At 36.6% G+C, this 22,085-nt stretch overlaps 2 protein-coding genes across 2 annotated transcripts; both read right to left on the bottom strand.

The window, feature by feature from the left end:
* Nucleotides 1–3,426: 3,426 nt before the first annotated feature.
* Nucleotides 3,427–6,709, bottom strand: LOC123723223. Its single transcript, XM_045685798.1, has 2 exons — nt 6,481–6,709; nt 3,427–4,050 (listed from the first exon to the last, which is right to left on the bottom strand). Exons 1-2 carry the CDS (start codon nt 6,692–6,694, stop codon nt 3,668–3,670), a joined length of 597 nt encoding a protein of 198 aa, XP_045541754.1. The 5' UTR covers nt 6,695–6,709; the 3' UTR covers nt 3,427–3,667.
* A 12,143-nt stretch (nt 6,710–18,852) lies between these two features.
* LOC123723121 (putative nuclease HARBI1) lies at nt 18,853–20,682 on the bottom strand. Its single transcript, XM_045685674.1, has 6 exons — nt 20,588–20,682; nt 20,110–20,281; nt 19,804–19,994; nt 19,556–19,691; nt 19,341–19,482; nt 18,853–19,250 (listed from the first exon to the last, which is right to left on the bottom strand). The coding sequence occupies exons 1-6, from the start codon at nt 20,680–20,682 to the stop codon at nt 18,853–18,855; spliced, it is 1,134 nt and encodes a 377-aa protein (XP_045541630.1).
* Nucleotides 20,683–22,085: the final 1,403 nt, after the last annotated feature.

Raw genomic sequence — 22,085 nt, 5'->3', positions numbered from 1 at the left:
GCCAAACGCTCACACCTATGATGGGGAATTTACCGTCTGAACGCATCACTCCTGCATTCCCGTTCCAAACTATAGGAATGGGTTTTGCTGGCCCATTCAATATCATAAACAAAAAGGGTCGCGGAGCTAGGGTTTCAAAATGCTATCTGTGTCTATTTATTTGTTTTAGATATAAATGCGTTCATTTAGAGGCAGTTAGCGATCTCTCAAAAGAAGCCTTTATACTAGCTTTGCGTCGGCTAATTTCTCGAAGAGGGATACCGCAGGAAATTTATTGTGATAATGGCCGTAACTTTGTTGCAGCAGCAAAACAAGTGGGTCAATTTATTAAGAAAAATGCGAACAATCTCTTAGAATTACCGTCGCGAGCAAGCGTACAGAGTGGACGTGTGCCAAGTTAATTTAAACAAAAACAAAAACTTTACTTTTAATTTTAAACCATAAGTTCTTTTACCTTAAGCAGTTATTAAGTTATTACAGTTGTGTTAATATAAGCCCTTTTGTGCATAACACGTGCAGCAGTGAATTGTATCGTAGCCCCGCGCCCGCTCCTCCGCGTGCGGCCGACGCGAGCGTACTACACAGATATAAAATGAGCCTGTTAAGATCTCCAACTGGAAGTGACTTAGTAACAGTGATGAGTGGGTCACAAACAAACTTAACAAACGTTCGTGATGTACCTCACATGTAACTCACAGAAATAAGCGGAAACTACTTGATGACAATGACTGGATAAAGTCCGACATAGCGGATTTAAAAAAGCAAATTGCTGGTGTCATGGAAGTTTTAGTAACATCAAGAAACGAACAGATCGCAAATATAAACAAAATATGCACAGATATGTCTGACATTAAGACCAAACTCAATGAAATGAAGAGCACATTGGACGTAGTTGTCTTGGAACAAAATAACCTCAAATGTAGATTAAATGAAGTGGAATCTACTACTTTGTGCATGGATAAAAGAGTGATAAAATTAGAGGAAGATATTTCAAGTTTAAAGAACAAAACTTTTGAAAATAATCAGTCAGAAAAAATAATTACAGAAATTCGGGAAAGAGCTATAAGAAGTAAAAATATAATAATAGAGGGAATACCAGAACTAAACTCGAAACATTACTCGGATAGATTGAAGCATGATAAAGATAAATGCTTAAATGTTCTCAAAAACTTATTGATTGACTGTCCCGAGCCTGAAAAATTAGTTCGCATTGGAAAATACAATTTCAATCAAAATCGCGCCCTCAAAGTTAGTTTTTCTTCAGAAGAAGTAGCAAAATCAATATTAAGTAAACGAAACAATAATAGCACTGAAAAGATTAAAATATATTCAGATCAAACCAAACAACAAAGGAATGTTATAAAAACACTTAAAGATGAAATAAAAAATAGAACCAAGGAAGGTGAAAAAGACTTGCGTATAAAGTATATTAGAGGTGTACCTAAAATTATATCACTTGAAAAAAACACGCCTCCAAGTGCGCCACCATTGCAAACAAAGGGATCTTAACCTCATCACCAGAAAAGATTGGTTATCAAATTTCGAATACCTATACAGATATTATAACTACCAAAAAATCAATTAGATGTTTCTATGCAAATGCCCGTAGTATTGTAAAACCAGGCAAACTGGATGAACTACAAACTATGGCAGTAAAACAATTGAATACGAAGGAGTCCAAATCTACAATAAATTACCCGATTACATTAAAAACGCCAAGTCCTTACATAGTTTAAAAAATAGACTAAGATACTATCAAGTAAATAAAAATTATCACTAAACAGTAAATAGTAATAAAAAAAATCAAACAAAGTATATAAAAATAACAAAAATAAATAATTTAGTAAACATAAATATAAATTAAGTTGTTTTTTTTCTTAAATTTTTTTTAAAAACTAGTGTACAGCGACCATCGACTATTTATTCTCCCTTTATCATCTTGGGAAGAGGGGATGGCTGAAAACCAGCTCGACACTGTATCCTTACCGGTGTTGGCGAAGCTGAGCCACCCCCTTTTGCCATCACTGTATATTGTAAATGATTGTATTTAAAACTTTGTAAATTTCAATGGCAATAAAATTTTATTATTATTATTATTATTATTAAATTAATGTATGGCATGGAAGCCACATCTAGTTTACGTATCTGTGTAAACTCGTTAATGCTTCAACTTGTTTAAGTTTAAACTTACCTACATTGTATAAAAATAAAAATCACTACGCTTGCAAAACAAATGTAAAATAATTCTTTTAGCCTTAAGTAAGTGAATTGTAATTTCGATTCTTATTAAGGTAAATAAAGATTTCTTAAACCATAGAATTTGCTACGACTAAGTCAATTACCTTTAAATTTCAACCTCCATATGCTCCTCATTTTTCGGGTCTGTCAGAAGCCGGCATTAAATCGGCTAAGCACTTAATCAAAAGAGCCATAGGCAATTCTCATTTTACCTTTGAAGAGTTATGTACTTTATTTGCACAGGTTGAGGCGATACTGAATAGCCGTCCTTTATCCCCGTTATCCTCCACTCCTGACGATTACCTTCCTCTTTCTCCAGGACATTTCCTAATTGGCCGGCCGCTGACATCTGTACCATCTACAGACCCTTCAGAACCGGAACGACCCTGCCAGACACGCTACGAGCTGCTCGAAAGAGTTCGTCGACAGTTTTGGAAACGCTGGCAGAAAGAGTATATCTCTGAACTACAGGAACGTAGAGACGTAAGAACGTAAGAAAAACACATCAAGCTTGGCAATCGGGGATCTTGTTATCATACAAGAGGACAACACTCGACCACTGGACTGGCGCCTTGGACGTGTCACCCAACTATTTCCGGGTGACGATGGCATTGCACGCGTCGCGGAAGTAAAAACTACTAGAGGGGTTATACGTCGTGCCCTCACTCGTTTGTGCCCCCTGCTGGACAAATCGGGCCCCGAGCATGTTCGCGCTTAACCGCGCTTTAGACCGCCTCCCCCGCACCGCAGGCGCCACCCCCACCAAACGCGAGCGCAACGACGCGCACGCCCCGCAAAACCAGTCTGAAATTAGTCTGCGAGCAAGCAACAGGGGAAGAAACTTAACTGTGAAATTTGTAACTATTAAAACATTATTAATAAAGGAAATTGATTTAACAAAAGGATTGTAAGATGTGCACTTTCTGTAAAAGATATAACCATGAAGAGAAAGATTGTAAGTTAAAAAACAACTGTTGTTCAATTTGTAAGAAAAATAATCACACAGAAGAAAATTGTTTCTTTAAGAAAAAAGGTGATAGTAAGAAATACAAAAGTGTTGCTTTTTTGACACAAAACTCTGAACAGACATCATTAAAATTCATAGTAGATTCTGGAAGTACAGTGCATATGACAAATGACCCTAACATTTTAAGCAATTTCAAAGAAATGGATTCTACAGTGTTCTATCTTTAGTAAATAGAATGGTGCCTTAAGTTAAACAACCGGATACTTTAAAATAGTATAATTGAAAAAAATACATGTGAACGTTACGGTGATCTCGGGACAAGTGGCACACCCGCGACCGATTTGTATTAAAAAATGCCCAAGCGCCTGATGCGGGCGACGGCAATTTTCGCGTCACTGTGCCCCGACGCAATATTGAGCAGGCGTCAGTCTGAACATCCTCCCGGCCGTTGAAAGATCACTTTCAACCTTGAAGTTCCTCGGCTGTCGGCAGCTTGCACAGCCTTACTAGAGATCGGCGCACACAGCCTTTATTAGTGGTGATGTCTGCCACTCTCGCTGTTCCATCGGATCCCGTGATGAGGCGTAGTACTCTCCCGAGCTTCCAAGATAGTGGAGGAGCATTGTCATCTGCCAAGAGTACCATATCTCCTATGTCCAGCTTTGATGTACTGCTTTTCCATTTTGTTCTCTGCTGCATCTCAGACAGATATTCACGCTGCCATCTTTGCCAGAAGTGTTGCTGCATTTTTTCTAAGCGTTCATAGCGTTGGAGTGTACTTTCCTTGGAGTCACCCAGATGTTGCGACGGTGGAGCAGTTAACGGTCTCCCGATCAAGAAGTGTCCTGGGGAAAGGGAAAGGAGGTCATTAGGAGAGGATGATAGGGGACACAAGGGACGGCTGTTCAAAATCGCCTCCACTTGTGCAAACAAAGTATTAAGTTCCTCAAAAGTAAGGTGGCTATTGCCAACGACGCGTTTTAAGTGGAATTTAGCTGACTTAACGCCGGCTTCTCAAATACCACCAAAATGAGGCGAGTAAGCCGGAATAAACTTAAACTGGATAGAATTTTGACTTGCAAAATCAAATAGAGAGTTTTGATTTTGCTTGATAAATGATCCTAACTCCTTTGCGGCTGCTACTAAGTTCTAACTAACTGTTCTATATTTTCGTTTTGTGATGAAGAGACAATGGCGTGATTACAGTGTATCCTATTGCTAGATACTGCTGAATTTATAGGGCCAGAGATTATCCAACCTAACTGTGAACTCCTTAACTTAGGATTGTTTGGTCCTAGAGAACGTTGTTCGTTGCCTAGAATGTCCCAGAAGAGATCAGCACCTATTAGTACATCTATGGGAGCTGGCTGATAAAACATGGGGTCAGCCAACTGAATATTTTCTGGTAATTTAATTGACTTGATGTCAACCGGCGTCTTTGGTAAACGACCGGTGAGCTCATTTAACACAAAACACGATAACATTGCACTGAAATTACTATTTGTTGCCTTTAATTGAATATTACAACTTTCAATTACATTCATTGAAGAAGTATTGCCTACACCAATGACCTTTAGTGTGTCAATGTGGCGAGACTTTAATGACAGTCTGGTCTTTAGGGACTCAGATATAAATGACGATTGGCTTCCGCAATCTAAAAGAGCACGAACTTTGACCTTTTGATGATCAACTGGATTCGATACTTCAATGATAGCAGTAGATAATAACACCTGATTTGTATTGTGATTAGAATAGTTAACGATAATTTCATTTTCATCTTGTTCATCAATGAGAGCGAGGTGGCTTGAGGAGGATGATGGGCGATGGAGCAGACTATTGTGCCGCTCGGTGCAGCCGCGTTCACGGCATGGACCCATGCGACACTCGCTTTCGGGGTGACCTTGTCTCAAACAATTAACACACAATTTATACTTCGTCACGTCCATCATTCGCTCGTCAACCCCCTTCGCTTTAAACGTTGGACAATCATATATCCTATGACGCTCATTGCAAATAATACACATAAATGTAGTATTTGGTTTCTTGCTACAATTATTGCTGGTGCTCGCAAACGATTTTACGACATTGTTTTGATTTTGCCCTTGCCTTTGAATATAATTATTATTAGCTATAGAACGCACAGGGGCACTGGTCATCTTTGACACGCTACTAACGTCAGACCGATTATTACGATTCAATGACTCGAGCACATCAGCACGGTCTATCATAAATTTATAAAATTGTTCGAGCGTAGGTACGTCGCCTTCCAAATTGTTGCGATATTCCTCCCATTTTAACAACGTATTGCTAACTTAGATGATAACATAAATATTATTAGTACATCCCATTTGTCAGTGGGCTGTCCTAGGCTTGTTAACGCGCGCAAATTTTTGGTCACGTGGTCAACCAAAAATCGTAGAGATCGCTCTGATTCCCGTGGAAGCTGTTTAATATTAAATAATGATGTTAAATGATGATTAATCAATATTCTTTTGTTGTCGTATCTATTGCAAATCATCTTCCACGCTTCAGCATAATTGTTGGTTGACACCTCTAAATTTGAAATGATCCTGGCCGCGTCACCTTGCAAATAAGAAACGAGGTAATGGAATTTATGAATGTCTGATATGCGATCATTCTTGTGTATCAGATTTTCAAAAGTATCCCGAAACTCCAACCAACGGAAATATGCGCCATCAAATTTGGCTATTTGAATTTGAGGGAGTTTCAACCCTAATTCGTGGGGGTGATTAGGATCATCTATGCAACATGACGCGTTATGACCCGAACTGCGCCTTTTTTCGCATTCTAATTTTTTGGAAAATTTTTCGACTAAAGTTTTGGCCTTTGCTATATTCATAATTATATCTTGCTCAATTTTATCGCGTTCCTCAATTTCAGTCGAAATATTTTCATAATTTAAAACCTCTATTTCACTTTGCAAATCATCAACCTTCATAGACAACGCTTCAAATTTAGTGAGTTTTAAATCTAACTCCGTTAATTGAACGTTGTTTAGTTCTATTAAACAAGCAATGCTATTTAAATAATTTTTAAATTTTGTAATTTGTCCCTTGGCGGACGTTCTTCTAGTGATTAAATCACGTAAACTTTGTTTATTCATTTCTTCTGTCATTAAATATAACACTTACGAACAAACAACAACAAAACAATATAATTTAAACTATTCTTTTTTGAAGTCAGTTAACTAAATATTGAATCTCTTTATTTAAATAGCAATGCAATTCCTACGTTATTAAATTGAAATGGCTCACGTTCCTCGTTCTGGTGGTACTTGCCGCTCAGGGAAGCCGGCTGCGCACGCTCAACAATTCGCTCCCGGCCGGTGCAGGAGCCGCGGCCGGCCAAGGTATTCCAACGGGATAAGTATGTATGTACTTGCGAACGGCGCACGGCGATGATGAGCCTGGAATATTCGGCAAATACGCTAAATATTGTATGTATAAACAATACGAAACGAGAAAACATAAAATACGAAGCTAACTTTACTTCGTAAAATAATTTAACTTTATATCAATTGAGTGACCTTTTATTGTTTAATATACTTCCATTGAACAATTTTACGGAATAGTGAACATAAAATTGAATGATTCATGTATTCATTTAGATAATATTGCGATAAATAACTAAAGTTAATTGATTGTTCACTTTTTTTACAAAAGGGTAGGTAACAAAAAATGATGCAATTTTGCACAAAATAACCAATTTACGTGCATAAAACGCTGTAAAACTTGTCTAAAAACACTTAATTTACACAAATGACGAACGATTTTGATTATTATTTGTTAGTTATTAGGTTTTTTAGGAATTAGTTAAGGAAGGACACTTATCTTAGCGGACGAACTCGTAACTGCTCGATGTGAAACTTTAGCTGATTCACTGCTCGAATCTTCTTTGTTTTTCTGTTTTCCAATACAGCCCGTGATTTTAGAAATATCCACTGCAAGGCTCCATCCACAGGAATGATTTGATGTGATGTTGAAGATCGTTAGGTCGCCGCGCTAACCGGTGTCTCGTCGTATTTACGTATTAATTGTTATTATTTCACGGATTCTTCTTTGTTCCCCTCATGGGCCACCATGTTCTATCTTTAGTAAATAGAATGGTGCCTTAAGTTAAACAACCGGATACTTTAAAATAGTATAATTGAAAAAAATACATGTGAACGTTACGGTGATCTCGGGACAAGTGGCACACCCGCGACCGATTTGTATTAAAAAATGCCCAAGCGCCTGATGCGGGCGACGGCAATTTTCGCGTCACTGTGCCCCGACGCAATATTGAGCAGGCGTCAGTCTGAACACTACAGTTTATGCAGCCAACAATGAAAAAATGAAAGCACAAGGATCAGGTACTGTCCATGGAATGTCATGCGATTTACAAAAAACTTTATTTATACCAGACCTACTACTACCAATAATGATGGATCTGTTGTGTTCACAAGGAATAAAGTGGAGATTTACAAAAATTCAAATTTAATTTTAACTGGTATAAAAGAAAATGGCTTATACAGGACAGGGTGAATTTACAACAAGACCTGAAAAATGAAAATAAATCTTTACTTACACAAGTAAAAGGAACAAGCATTGGAATGGCATGCAAAACTGGGACACCCGGGTAAATCAGTACTAGAAACACTAACAAAAGTAGCAGACGGCATAAATATACAAGGACCAAAAGTATTACAAGAACAGTGTAAAATATGTGCTGAAGCAAAACAGTCAAGACTACCATTTAATACAATCAGAACTCGGGCTGAAAGATACTTACAAATAATACACACAGACATATGTGGTCCCTTCGAGGTGAAGACTCATGATGGATACAGGTATGTATTAACAATAATGGATGATTACAGTCATTTTACAAAAATCTATTTACTTAAAAACAAGAGTGATGCAAAAGGAGAAATTATAAATTACATTGAAGAAACGGAGCGAGAGAAAATTAGTAAAGTATCAACTATAAGATGCGACAACGGAGGTGAGTATACAAGTAACGATTTTAAAGCATTGTGTCAACAAAAAGGCATTAAATTAGACTACACAGTGCCCTACTCACCACAATTAAATGGCAAAGCTGAACGCCTAAACCGGACATTATTAGAAAAAACTAGAGCATTACTTTTTGATTCTAAATTGGACAAAGAAATGTGGGGTGAAGCAATATATTGTGCTACTTATATTTTAAACAGACTACCAAGTGATGCCCTGAAAAACAAAACACCATATGAAATGTGGGTTGGAAAAAAGCCTAATATATCTAATATACAAAAGTTTGGTTCCACTGTCTATGCAAAACAGTTACATAATGTTAAGAAACTGGATCCTAGATGCAAAAAATTAATAATGATTGGATACACAAATAATGGGTACAGACTGTGGAATGACAAAGAGAGAATAATAGAGATATCCAGGGACATAGACAAAGATATAATAATAAAAGTGAAAATGATGAAAAAGAGACAACAGAAAATCAGGAAGATACTATAGAAAACCAGGAAGATACTACAGATAACCAGGAAGATACTACAGATAACCAGGAAGATACTACAGATAACCAGGAAGATACTACAGAAAACCAGGAAGAGACAACAGAAGATACCAGAATAGAAGAAAATAAAAATGATGAGACTTTTGAAGATGTAATATCAGAAACTGAATCAGAAGACACAGAAAGAGAAAGAAACAGACATAATGAAGAAGCCGGCTACCTAAGAAGAAGCAAGAGAATAAAGCAAATACCAATACATTTGAGAGACTACAGTTTACTTACTTACAGTGAGGCTGTAACGTCTAAAGGGGGAGAAAACTGGGAGAAGGCTATAAATTCGGAGAAGGAATCCCTGGATATCCACAATACCTGTGTTGTATATGTAAGCGTATAATCTATGCGCATTGACGTACGGCTGCTGCGTCCGCCGTCAGTTTGACAAGTACGCGACTAAACGAGTCTGCACTCAGCTAACGGTCGTGTCATTACTCCCTATATCTAACAGTGGCGACGAGGATTCGAAATACCTACATATGAAAATTAAAAATGGCAGTGTCGAATTTCGGTGTTTTATCGTGTTTCGATCATAATGTACATACGTGGAAGGTGTACAAAAGTCGCATAACGTTGTGGTTTATTGCGAACGATATAAATCACTTAAATGATGCGGCGGGGGTGAAGCGACGCGCTATACTGCTCACTGCGCTCAGTGAGGGTACATACAAGCTGGCAACGGATTTGGCGTTGCCGAAAGAGCTGCAAGATTTACCCTATGAAGACATCCTGGCCCTCCTCGACGCGCATTTTACTCCGAGACACATCGGGTTCAGCGCGCGGCATAAGTTTTACACGGCGGTACAACAACCTGCAGAGTCGCACACACAATGGGCGGCGCGGCTGAGAGGGTTGACGGTGAATTGTGGCTTTAGCAACATGGAGGAAGCCGTAAGGGACCGCTTTGTAATGGGCATGCTGCCCGGCATCGAGAAAGAGGAAATATATGGCAAGGATCTGGCCAGCCTGCCTTTGTCCTTGGCGGTGGAGCTGGCTGAGAACATCAAATGCGCGCGGGCGAGTGTCGCCTGCGCAGCGGCCGCGAGCAGCGTCGGCGCCATCGCACCTACGGACGCTGCGGGTGATATCGGACAATACGGAAAGCAAAGTGTCAGTGTAATCAGTAGTAAAAGGACGAAGTGCCCCGCTTGTGGCAACGTTAATCATAAGAGTGCGGAATGTCATTGTTTTGATTCCAGTGGTAATAAGTGCAACCGAAAGGTTCATGTAAAAAGTGTATGCAAGGTTAACCTGTGTAAGGTGGAATCAGCCGAGACGGACGAGAGCGACGACGGTGAGTTGTATTATATCCGTTCTTTCACGGGGGAGCCCATGGTGGAGTATATTGAGTTGCATGGGGTTAGGTTAAAATTCGAAATCGACAGCGGCTCTGCCGTGACAGTTATTTCAGAACCCAGTTATAGACGCCATTATAGCAAGGTATCTCTGTGTCCATCGAAAAAGAAATTATTGGGTTACACAGGCGAAAAGATACATTGTTTAGGTGTTATGTCTCAGTCGCCGATATCGTATGGCGGGGTTACCCGCGCCATAGACGTGTACGTAGTACGCGGCGGAGGTCCCGCACTTCTCGGCAGGGATTTTATTTCGAAATTCAATCTGGAACTTGCACCGGTTAAATATTGTGGGTCACCTACTTCAATAGAACAACTTCAGGCTCAGTATTTCAAAACATTTTCCGACACTTTAGGAACTTTTAAAATGTATAAAATTAAGTTATTTTTGAAAGAAAATTCGCAACCGATTTTCTTTAAAGCCCGGCCTATAGCGTTCGCGCTTCGAGACAAAATTACCGAGGAGATTGATAGGTTAGTCGACTTACGGGTGCTAAAACCGGTAGAACATTCTGACTACGCGTCTCCGATCGTGCCGGTCTTAAAGAAAAATGGTTCCGTTAGGATATGTGCCGACTATGCCGTGACGATAAACAAACAACTCGTCGTCGAGCAATACCCTCTGCCCACGGTTAACGAACTGTTTTCGAAGTTGCACGGCGGCGAACAGTTCACCAAGTTAGACTTGTCGAGCGCGTATAACCAACTATGTCTCGATGAGGAGTCACAGAAGTTGACGTGCATCAACACGCATCGGGGCCTTTATCAGTATACGCGTCTCGTTTTTGGGTTGTCCTCCGCGCCAGCTATTTTCCAGCGCGCCATGGAAACTGTATTGTCAGGGTTAGACGGAGTATTGTGTCTCCTCGACGACATACTCGTTACCGGTCGGAATAAGGAGGAGCATTTGAGTCGCCTAGGTGCCGTGTTACAGAGGCTCGAGGAAGCCGGCCTTACATTGCAGAAGGAAAAGTGTGAATTTTTTAAAGACGAGATCAGTTACCTGGGTTATGTGATTAACAAAAATGGTTTAAAGAAATCGCCGGAAAAGGTTAAGGCGATAATGGATGCACCTAGGCCGACTAACGTAAGTCAACTTCAGTAATTTTTAGGCCTAGCAAATTACTATCGAAATTTTGTACCGGGCGCGTCAACTATACTAAGTCCCTTGTACGAATTATTGAAAAAAAATAGTAAATGGAAATGGTGCAAGGTCCACTCAGACGCGTTTCTTTCCATAAAAAATAGTTTAGCATCGGATTCGGTACTAGCTCACTTCGATCAAAAGGCTAAACTTATTTTAACTGTGGATGCGTCCCCCACAGGCCTTGGCGCGATATTATCGCAAGTAGGAGGGGACGGTGCCGAGCGGCCGGTCTCGTTTGCATCGCGCACGCTAACGCAGGCGGAGAAACGATACTCGCAGATTCAAAAAGAGGCAACGGCTATAATCTTCGGAGTGCGCCGCTTCCATCAATATTTGTACGGTCGATCGGATCCTTTTGTTTTGCGAACCGATCATAAGCCTTTAATTAGCATATTTGGCCCGCATAAAGGCATTCCAGAAGTGTCTGCCAATAGGCTCCAACGATACGCATTATTTCTCAGCGCTTATAACTTCAATATAGAATATGTTCGCAGCGTTGATAACAGCGCGGATTATCTATCGCGCGCGAGCCTGGTGGGGGCGAGCGAGCGCGGCGCGGGGGCCGCGGAAGCAGGGGGCGCGTCGTGCGCAGACGCTGCCGCGGCGCTGTGTGATAGGGCCGCGTATGTTTGTTTCGTGGTGGACGGAACGCTACCGATAACCGTTAGCGAGCTGCGACACGAAACATCTAAAGATGTGATATTGTGTCGTGTCGTTAATTACGTTTTAAACGGATGGCCAATTAAAATCGCTGATTTAAAATTAAAAATTTACTTTTTATGTCGTAATCAGCTGTCAGTAGAAAACGGCTGTTTAATGAGAGGACATAAAGTTGTAATTCCTGCGTCCTTACGTAACCGAGTGCTAAGTGAATTACATACGTCTCATCTGGGCATAGTAAAGACCAAGGCTGAAGCTAGGGCTAGGTTTTGGTTTCCGGGAATCGATGATGCAATAGAAAAATTTATAGGATCTTGTGAGGTGTGTAACAAGTTGAGGCCGTCACCGCCACGAGCTAAAATATCGCCGTGGAAATATCCGCCTCAACCATTCTACAGGGTGCACATTGACTTCCTAGGTCCACTGAATGGTCGTTCATACCTGGTGGTCGTAGATGCGTATACGAAGTGGGTTGAGGTATACGATACGAATACTAGTACAAGTTCCAATGCAGTAATCGAACGGTTATACGATTATTTCGCGCGTTATGGACTTCCTAAAACGGTCGTAAGCGACAACGGGACCTGCTTCGCTTCACAAGAATTTTCGAGCTTCTGTGCAAGTAACGGAAATACCCACCTAACGTCACCAGCTTACCATCCCGCTAGTAATGGCCAAGCGGAAAGTTTGGTTAAGGTGGTAAAGAAGGGGATTAAAAGTAGTGTTTTGAGTAGCCGGACAGCAAAAGAAAGTAAACTACGATTGTTGAAATTTCTGTTTGATTATCGCAACTCAGTACACTCGACCACGGGCTTCTCCCCGGCTGAATTGGTGTACGGGCGGAAACTTAGGTCGCGATTGGATTTATTGAATCCCAGAACACCGCCGTCGTCGTTCGCCGGCCTCACTGATGCTGTAGAACGCAAACAGCGCTCGCAAATAGACGCACATAGGGGGAAAAACATAATTTATTTTTCTCCGGGTGACCAAGTGTTATACAAATTGGTTACGGGTAATAATCAAAAGTCTTCGTGGCTCAGAGGGACTGTAATTAAGAGACTCGGGAAGGTATTATATGTAATACAAGACAATACCTCTTTATGTAAAGTTAAAAAACATAAAAATCAGTCATCAGTTAATTTGTTTCAACGGGTATAATTCGTACACCTGGGATTGTGACGATATAGCAATCGGTAGTCCTGTAGGACAGACTTCCTCGCAACAGCCAGGTGTGGCACAGGACATTGCAGTAGGGGCTCAGCTTCAGGGGGAGGGTGAAGAGGCATATTCGCCTCCGGCCACGCCGCCACTGAACCACCCCAATGTCACACTGGCCAGAGGGGTTAGGCGCCCTGTGTTGTTGGATGAGGAAAGTTTTAGTTAATAATGTTTTGTCAAATTATTGTTATTCCAACCATTTTAAGATTGTGATTTCCTATTTTATGTGTATGTATTGTTTTGTATATGTGTTTAATATTGTATATTACATCCATCTAGGGGGGGAGGGATGTTGTATATATAAGCGCATAATCTATGCGCATTGACGTACGGCTGCTGCGTCTGCCGCCAGTTTGACAAGTACGCGAATAAACGAGTCTGCACTCAGCTAACGGTCGTGTCATTACTCCCTATATCTAACAACCTGGGAAATAGTAGACAAGAAAGAAGCAAAAGATAGTAAAATACTTACAAACAAATGGGTATTCCGTGCTAAATATAATGGCACTTATAAAGCTAGACTTGTTGTACGAGGATTTGAACAAAACGGTATTGACTTCAACGAAATTTACAGTCCAGTTGTCAGTCAGTCAACTTTAAAATCTTTATTTGCACTTGCTGCTTCTAAAGACTATAACATGATAACGTTCGATGTTAAGACTGCATTTTTATATGTAGAGCTAGAAGAAAATGTATATATGAATATACCGGAGGGATATGAAAAACAACCTGGGAAAGTTTGTCGATTAAAGAAATCCTTATATGGGCTTAAACAAGCACCTATTACATGGAACAAAAGATTTACAAAAGCAATGTTAAAACATGGTTTAAAACCTACTAAAACAGATCAGTGTGTATTTACAAATGAAGATAATACAACAATAATAGCAATCTATGTAGATGATGGACTTGCTTTAGCTAGAGAAATGCAAACATTAAAAAACATTTTAAACTGCCTAGAAAAGGAATTTGAAATAAACATATTCAATGATCCTACTAATTTTATTGGATTTGAAATTAAGAAGACTGAGAAAGGTATAACACTGAAACAAGAAAGCTACATTAAAAATTTATTGAAGAAATTTAGTATGGAAGATTGTAAGCCTGTTAATACACCCTGCAATACAGATAAAAAAAAATAGAAACGCAAAATACAGATACTACAAACTTCCCATATAGAGAACTGATCGGAGGACTTTTATACATATCTACAAGAACAAGGCCAGACATAAGTCAAGCTGTAAATGAAGCAAGCAGAAAAATAGAAAACCCTACGAAAGATGATGTGATAGCTGCAAAGAAAATACTAAAATATTTAAATGGAACAAGACAGAAAGGAACCATGTACAAGAAGGGAGGAGATATTTCAAAACTAAATGCATACTGTGATGCAGACTATGCCAAATGTATCAAGACAAGACGCAGTACAACCGGATTTGTGATAATGTTAGCAGAAGGACCTGTGTCTTGGTGTTCAAAACGACAACCAATTGTTGCCTTATCATCAACCGAGGCAGAGTATATTGCAGCAGCTGATTGCTGTAAGGAATGCTTATATTTAAAGTCATTTTTAAAAGAGCTGATTGGTTCTGAAGTTGAAATTATATTAAATGTTGATAACCAAAGCGCTATACAGCTGATCAAAACAGATTCATTCAATAAAAGATCCAAACACATTGATGTGAGGTACCATTTTATTCATGAAAATTATAAACAGGGTAAAATTAATATTAAATATTGCCCCACTGATAAACAGACTGCAGATATATTTACAAAACCATTGTTAAATAATAAATTTAATTTTCATGTTCAAAATATTGTCAACTAAATAAATTCATGATATAGGTATAAAATTTAAGAAACATTTAGGAATTGTATAATTTAAAATTGATAGCATACAGGTATTATTTAAATTGTAAACAATTTTAATAACAGGAGAAGGTGTTAGTGGGTACATCTCTATTAATGTCAATGGGTACATCCCTATTAAGAGTGGCTTCATTGCACTATGGTTTGTCTTTGAGGTTACAATAAAATGTCTAACAAAAGTAAACGGTGTGTTTCAATAAAACAATATTAATAACATCCTAAGCTCCGAGACTCTTAACAATGAATAAAATGTACAAATGTCAATTTAAGCCAACAAAAACTTTTTTAACCAACCAAAACTTTCTAATCTTAATATTTAATTAATTTTATTAACAACTAACTTTTAGTTATTACATTATATACACAAAAAATAAATCTTAGAACGACAATTCTTTGACTCGGAGGAAACAAAATCTTTGTTAAGACTAAAAACTAATAGCCAAAGATTCCCCCGAACTGGTCTTCATTTATCAGTTTTCACAATTTAAACAAAACATCATCTTCTAAGTGATTTAACAAAACAACTGTAGTTTTATGAGTTGATTTATAAAGAATCTTACTTTAAATAAAAAGAAGAAATGTTTAAAACACATTGCAGATTTTTTATTTATCAAACAAAATACATTGAAGTCATTTAATGACAAATTTCTTGCAGAAGACACATGTTGCAAACAAAAATAATGGAACCAAATACTTTCCTTTCTATCGGTTAATTTGTAACCGCAATGAATTTTTTTGCATTTAAATTTACTATAAATATTATATTATATAAAATATATATTAAAATTATTATAAAAAAAAACAACAACAACAAACACCTATTCATAACACTGTCTTTAGTTACCATTGAAAAATCAAAATGATTTAAAGAAACCCAATCTCAATAAAGTTGTTTTGTTTCATTGTGAAGTTCTTATGACCATCTTAAAGAGTTCCATCATCAGATCAGCAACATGTAATAATATTGCATGGACTTGCAACTTACACATGTATGGATGACTTCATCTCAATCGATAACCAGGAAGTTGATCAAATTTAATTTGCAAGATTTTATAACAAATGTTGGGACAGGTGAAACTAAACAAAAGCTTATAAAGCAAAATATTTGTGACATTGCTATCCTTCAACATATCTTAGCAAATCTAGAACATTCTTTTTATTTATTTCACCAGTTAAACTTAATTTATACAAGACACTAAAAATCCCCAGTTTATTACATCAACCATTGTCAAGTCGATGTGTATCTAAACTATGAAATAAAAACAACCATAAGTAGTTAATATAACATACTCATGAAGCTTACATCAAATATTGTTGTAAGCATTTGATTTATCGCCAAAAACAACAAAATTCAAAACATTTATGTACAAAAAAAATCCTGATAACCAAAAAAAAACCAATTGAATCGACTCTCTTTTGTTTTTTTCTAATAAAAGGTAGTCCAACAAACGTCACCATGTGAAAAAAATAACTATAAAAATGAATATTTCTGTAACAAGAAATTCTTGTGACTTTCCAAATTGTTAATTAAAATACGACGAAGACAATCAAAAAACAATTTTACGACAAAATAACCAAACGACTTGTAACATTTTATGTAACGCACAGACATTGTTAACAATTCACGAGAAAAAGAACGAAAATTCGAGAAGACATCTACATTCTTACCAAATATCAATACAAAACTTGAAAGAAAGAATAATAAACTAAGACGACCAAAAAAAAATTATCGGAGTAGTAAAAATTAAACGAACATTAATTTGTGACCAAAAATGTCCGTTTCCTTCGAAATCAAACTACACAAATGAACTGTGCCCCAAGCACGAACATTTTGACGTACGGTAATGTAAATGTATCGAGTAGACGATACGAATACCGCACCAAATCAAAGTTCGCAGCACGAAGCACATTCGTAATGTATTCGAGAGCTCGACATAAAAACATTAGTGACGTCATTCTAATGTAATTAGTGTTGAGACACCGTGGCGTTCTGAAACCTTGTACAAAATAACTATAACCGTTATAATCAATCTACTCACGATATATTTATAATATTTAACATACATTTCAATTTCATATGTTAGATATATAAATTTCTGGTTAAAAAAATATATTTTTTGTTGTTTTACTACTTAGATTATTAGTTAACGTTAAAACGCATTTTATTAAAATTAAGCATCGTGTTTATGAACGCCCCCGACGCTTGACACTTGAAACACTTCAAAACACTTGAGTTAATAACGAACCATTTTGTTTGAAATTGTTACTTTTACAAGAACTTTTTAAATAATTCTTTGTCTCATAATCATTACAAAATGAGAACGAGTCACGCACAATATGTTATGATGGTGGAATTTATGGAAAAGTAAGTGGCTTTTGTAGTATTTATACTTTTTTTAAATGAAGTGCGAATATAATTAATTTCTCTAAACTAAAAAATTGAAAAACATGTATATTTTTTATTTGCTAGGAATGGTGATTTATCAAAGCCAAGTGGTGGTCCTCGTGGTCGACATTTTATACAGCAAAAATGGAAAGAATTGGCAGAAAAATTAAATAGTGATGGTAGCGGGGATCCTCGAACGGATGATAAGTGGCGGAAAGCAAGTATATTGCTAATATTTTCTAATATTAGGACGCCTTTTAGTTAATTAAGTATTTTTGTTTATATTTCTGCATGCCTACTATATATCAACTGTGTGCTTATTTTTTTGTATATTTATTCATCAAGGTTTGGAGTGATTACAAAAATAATGTAAAAAGGAAATGGGCCAAAATTAATAGGGCTGCTCAAGCTACGGGTGGTGGGCCTGCACTTCAATTATCATTAACAGATTTAGAAAATCGAATAATGCAGATAATTGGAGTTCAGGCAGCTACAGGGATGGCAGTAAATGAAGCTGGATTTGGATTCAATACTTCAGTTAGTTTATTTTATTTAAAATGTTTTTGTTTTACTTCTTGTTAACCCACTAATCATACTAACAATATAAATGTGAATTTTTGTGGTTTTGTATGTTTGTATTAATTTGAGTGTAATTTGAAATGTATATAGCTTATGTTCAGGATTAACACATGTACACCTTTTTATGCTTTTTAAATTATTCCTATAATTCACAGGACACCCAGGTAGAAAGAGAAAAAGTAGTCTTTTTTCAGAGGAAAAAAATGAAACAGAAAAGGAAAAAAATGTGATATCCTCGGATTTAAAGATCTGTAGCTCGACTGACAATGAGCAGTTACAATACACTCCAATTGATGTTACAAATGGTAAATTACATTCTCTAGATTTATGTATAAAAATATCTCATGGTTATAATTTCTTAACACATATATTTTACATAATTAATATTTCCAGAAGATTGGAATGTTCCTGGGACGAGTCAGCAACCCACGGCGGCTCCTTCTCCAAAACTATGGAAGCCTCCACCAAAAAAAAAACCAAAAATGGACAAGACTGCATTGTTAGTGAAAATGTTACGTGAGAATGAGGCCAAAGCAAGAGAATCTGAGAATGAACGAGTTAGTTTAGTGTTAGAGCTTGAGAGAGAAAGAATACGACAGCGTGATGTAGAGCTTCCGTTGCAAGGTCAATTGTTGGAGGTAATGAAAGAGATTTTAAAAGTGTTGAATAAATTTGTGGATGACAGAAATAAATGATGATAGGAATGGATGTTCTTAAATGTTTTGAAAGGTGATCTCTTTGATGAACTGAATAAAAGTATTTATTAGTATTACATAAATTTATAATTAATTAATTACATCTAATAATAGTTTAAAAATTTAGGATTAAGTTATACTATGTAACTGAAGACATAAAATTAAAAAAATTAAACATTATGGAGTCTACTAATTTTATCTATAAGAATATTTCTAAAAGTTCTACCCCGAAGTAAATCATCTCCATCACATTCTTGTAGAGCTACCTCAGATGTATTTGTACTTTGCTCAACAACTTCAACTTCTGTATCTGGCACCGAAAAGTCAATTGCTAGGTTGTGTAAAACACAACATGCCATGATTATAGCAGCACACCTCTCAGGATTGTAATGGAGGGTGCGATCCTTACTTAGGCAACGCCACCTATTCTTAAGTCGCCCAAATGTATTTTCAATGACCACCCGTGCTTTTCCATGAACAGTTGTGTAAACTGCTTCAGGACTCCCTTCAACAGCATCGGTAACAGGTGGTAACATCAACCGAGGCCTTTGGGGATATCCAGAATCACCTGAAAAAATAGTATTTTACTAATATATATTTATGTACTTTAAACATTATATTCTTAATCACTTATAATTAATACATATTTTATTTTTACCTAATAACCACACTTGTTCATTGTTTCTATATAGCTCTTGCATGAATTTATTTGCATCACTATTTTCCCAAATAAATGCATCATGTGTAGCTCCACCATACTTAGCATTCACATTAAGGATACGACAGTCGCTATCACAAATCTGAAAATAATATGTTTATATATAAAATTATAATTAAAGTATAATTTAAATGTAAGTTTAGCCGATTAATTACCATTTGTACATTTAAAGAGTAAAAGTGTTTTCTACAGTAAAAATGATGTTCAATTTCACTGCTTGGAGAAAATATATGAAAGTGGGATCCATCAACACATCCAATTGTTCCTGGTATGCCAAATTTGGTGTAAAATCTATAACATAAACAATATATAACAATGTATCTTTCATCACTTCTTCTGATTTCAGAATACACAAATCAGATTGTTTACAATCAAATAAAGTAAAAATATTGCCATCACATACTTCTTTTTTATCAAGTCCCTCTGTGACCTTGTTATTGGGAATTTTATAAAATAATTAATTAATTCAGGAGTTGTCAGGGCATCTGTTACTTCCCTTACATATTTACTGACAGTTGTTTGCCCTAAATATTTCCCCTCTCCAACCAGTCGTTGGTATGATCCAGTGGCATAAAAAGACAATGCACATAAAACCTGCAATGAAAAGATAATATTTTATAAAACTTTATTAGCACGCAAGAAAATAATATTTTGTTTGCTTTGAATTAGAGATAAATAACATTGATTAGAGAAATAATATATGGAGTACCTTTTCTTCTAAGCTGATTCTTTTGGTAGATTTTATACTTGTTTTCTGGCGGAGTTCAGCACACAAAAACTTAGAAGCTGATTTACTCAGACGAAACCTATTCTTAAACTCTATGTCACTGAGATTTAGAAGATTAAATCTTCTTCTGTTTAAAGTTTTTCTAGTAATTTCCCTAGAAAAAAGGTACATATATTTTAAAATGTTATTATTCATTAATTAATGTTAATATACATTGATTTTAATCAGAATTTTATATAATTATTATATTCTAACTAGAATTTATTTAATTGTGCCATAACAAAAATAATATTTATTATTGTGTAGGCCAATTCATATTTTAAATAATATCCGAAAATGATTATTTTTATGTTTTTTAAGTACTACTCTCCTTTATAGAATGAATTAAAATATGAATTTAGTTAAAAGTTGAAATACATTACATTAACTAATCATATAAATCTAAGCGTAATTAGCTTACCTTGTATCCCTGACTTCATTGTCAATATTTTCAATTAATTCACTTAAAACATAATAATATAATGGCACACGACGACTTCTTAATAAAGATAACATAATTTTTGTACGAATAACGTCTCAAATACAAATGAAATAACTTTAAATTGTCCAGACAAACGTTCTCGAAACTTTTTTCACCACCAAAATCTAAGTGACAAAACTTTCGAGCATTTACATTAGCCAGCCGCAGGTATTTACGATACCGTACGTCAAAAAAAGATTCGTGCTTCCATTTTCATACATTTGACTATGTGACGTCATCATTCTCGATACATTTACATTACGATAGTTAGCTAAAAGTATTTGTGCTTCCAAATTTAGTTCCTTTAACGTTCGATAGAGGCGCTGTTCATGTTTTCATACAAAAAGGCAACTCGATACATTTACATTACCGTACGTCAAAATGTTCGTGCTTGGGGCACTGCAATGAATTTGAATTTGAATTCTAACCTAATGGCTGGTTTACATTATACCAGTACAGTAGGACTGTAGCGCTGGCCTGGCATGGACTGTTTTGGCTTACTGGTGCTGGCGCCAGTAAGTTTTTGCAGTATGCCAGTTGGATGCCAGCGCAGATTTCAAGGGCCGCTACCTCACTGTACTGGCATAATATTAACCGGACCATTATTTATAATCCACAGATTACAGATATGCAAAATGCAAAATGGCAAAGAGTGTGTATAATGACCTCCGTGAAGTTGGCCCCCTCACTTTCATTTTTTTAACTTTTTTTTACGCAAATCGTTTGAGAATCGTTTGAGAGGGTTTGAGAGAAAAGAAATATCGTTTGAGAGTTCCTACTTTCTCCTTAAAAACAATTTCAAATTCTAGTGTTAAGTTGGCCCCCTCACTTTACTTTTTTATATTTTTTTCAATGCGAATCGTTAGAGAGTCGTTTGAGAGACATTAAGAGAAAAGAAATATCGTTTGAGAGTTTTTACTTTTTCTGTAATAAATATTTTAATTCTGGGCATCGAAAGTTACAAATCGATTTTCTTTTTTTTCCGAATTAAATATGGCAATCATGCACTTGGACGTTTCAAATTTATGGTGTAGGTAGAGAATGGTTAAAGAGTGATTGAGAGAAAACAGAAATCGTTTGAGAGTTAATACTTTTTTGGAAATAAATATTTCAAGATCGGAATCGAAAGTAACAAATCGATTTTCCTTTTTCCGAATTAAATATAGCAATCATGCACTTAGACGATTCAAATTTATGGTGTAGGTAGAGAATGGTAATAGAGTGATTGAGAGAAAAGAGAAATCGTTTGAGAGTTAATACTTTTTCTTAAATAAATATTTCAATTTCGGAATCGAAAGTTACAGATCGGTTTTCCTTTGCTCCGAAATAAATATGGCAATCATGCACTTGGACGTTTCAAATTTATTGTGTAGGTAGAGAATGGTAAGAGAGTGATTAAGTGAAAAGAGAAATCGTTTGAGAGTTGATACTTTTCCTA

Source organism: Papilio machaon, chromosome W, assembly GCF_912999745.1.
Source record: "Papilio machaon chromosome W, ilPapMach1.1, whole genome shotgun sequence".
NCBI classification, from domain to species: domain Eukaryota; kingdom Metazoa; phylum Arthropoda; class Insecta; order Lepidoptera; family Papilionidae; genus Papilio; species Papilio machaon.
Note: the sequence above shows the minus strand (reverse complement) of the source record. Positions and strands in the feature narration are given on the sequence as shown.

What these genes read in the sequence shown, in the direction of transcription:
- LOC123723121 (XM_045685674.1), bottom strand. Translation starts at nt 20,682, where the DNA reads ATGTTATCTTTATTAAGAAGTCGTCGTGTGCCATTATATTATTATGTT. An exon ending in AATGAAGTCAGGGATACAAG is followed by an intron (nt 20,282 to 20,587) that starts GTAAGCTAATTA and finishes CCTTTTTTCTAG; the next exon opens with GGAAATTACTAGAAAAACTT. An exon ending in GAATCAGCTTAGAAGAAAAG is followed by an intron (nt 19,995 to 20,109) that starts GTACTCCATATA and finishes TTTTCATTGCAG; the next exon opens with GTTTTATGTGCATTGTCTTT.
- LOC123723223 (XM_045685798.1), bottom strand. Translation starts at nt 6,694, where the DNA reads ATGTTTTCTCGTTTCGTATTGTTTATACATACAATATTTAGCGTATTT. An exon ending in GTACCACCAGAACGAGGAAC is followed by an intron (nt 4,051 to 6,480) that starts GTGAGCCATTTC and finishes CCCTTTCCCCAG; the next exon opens with GACACTTCTTGATCGGGAGA.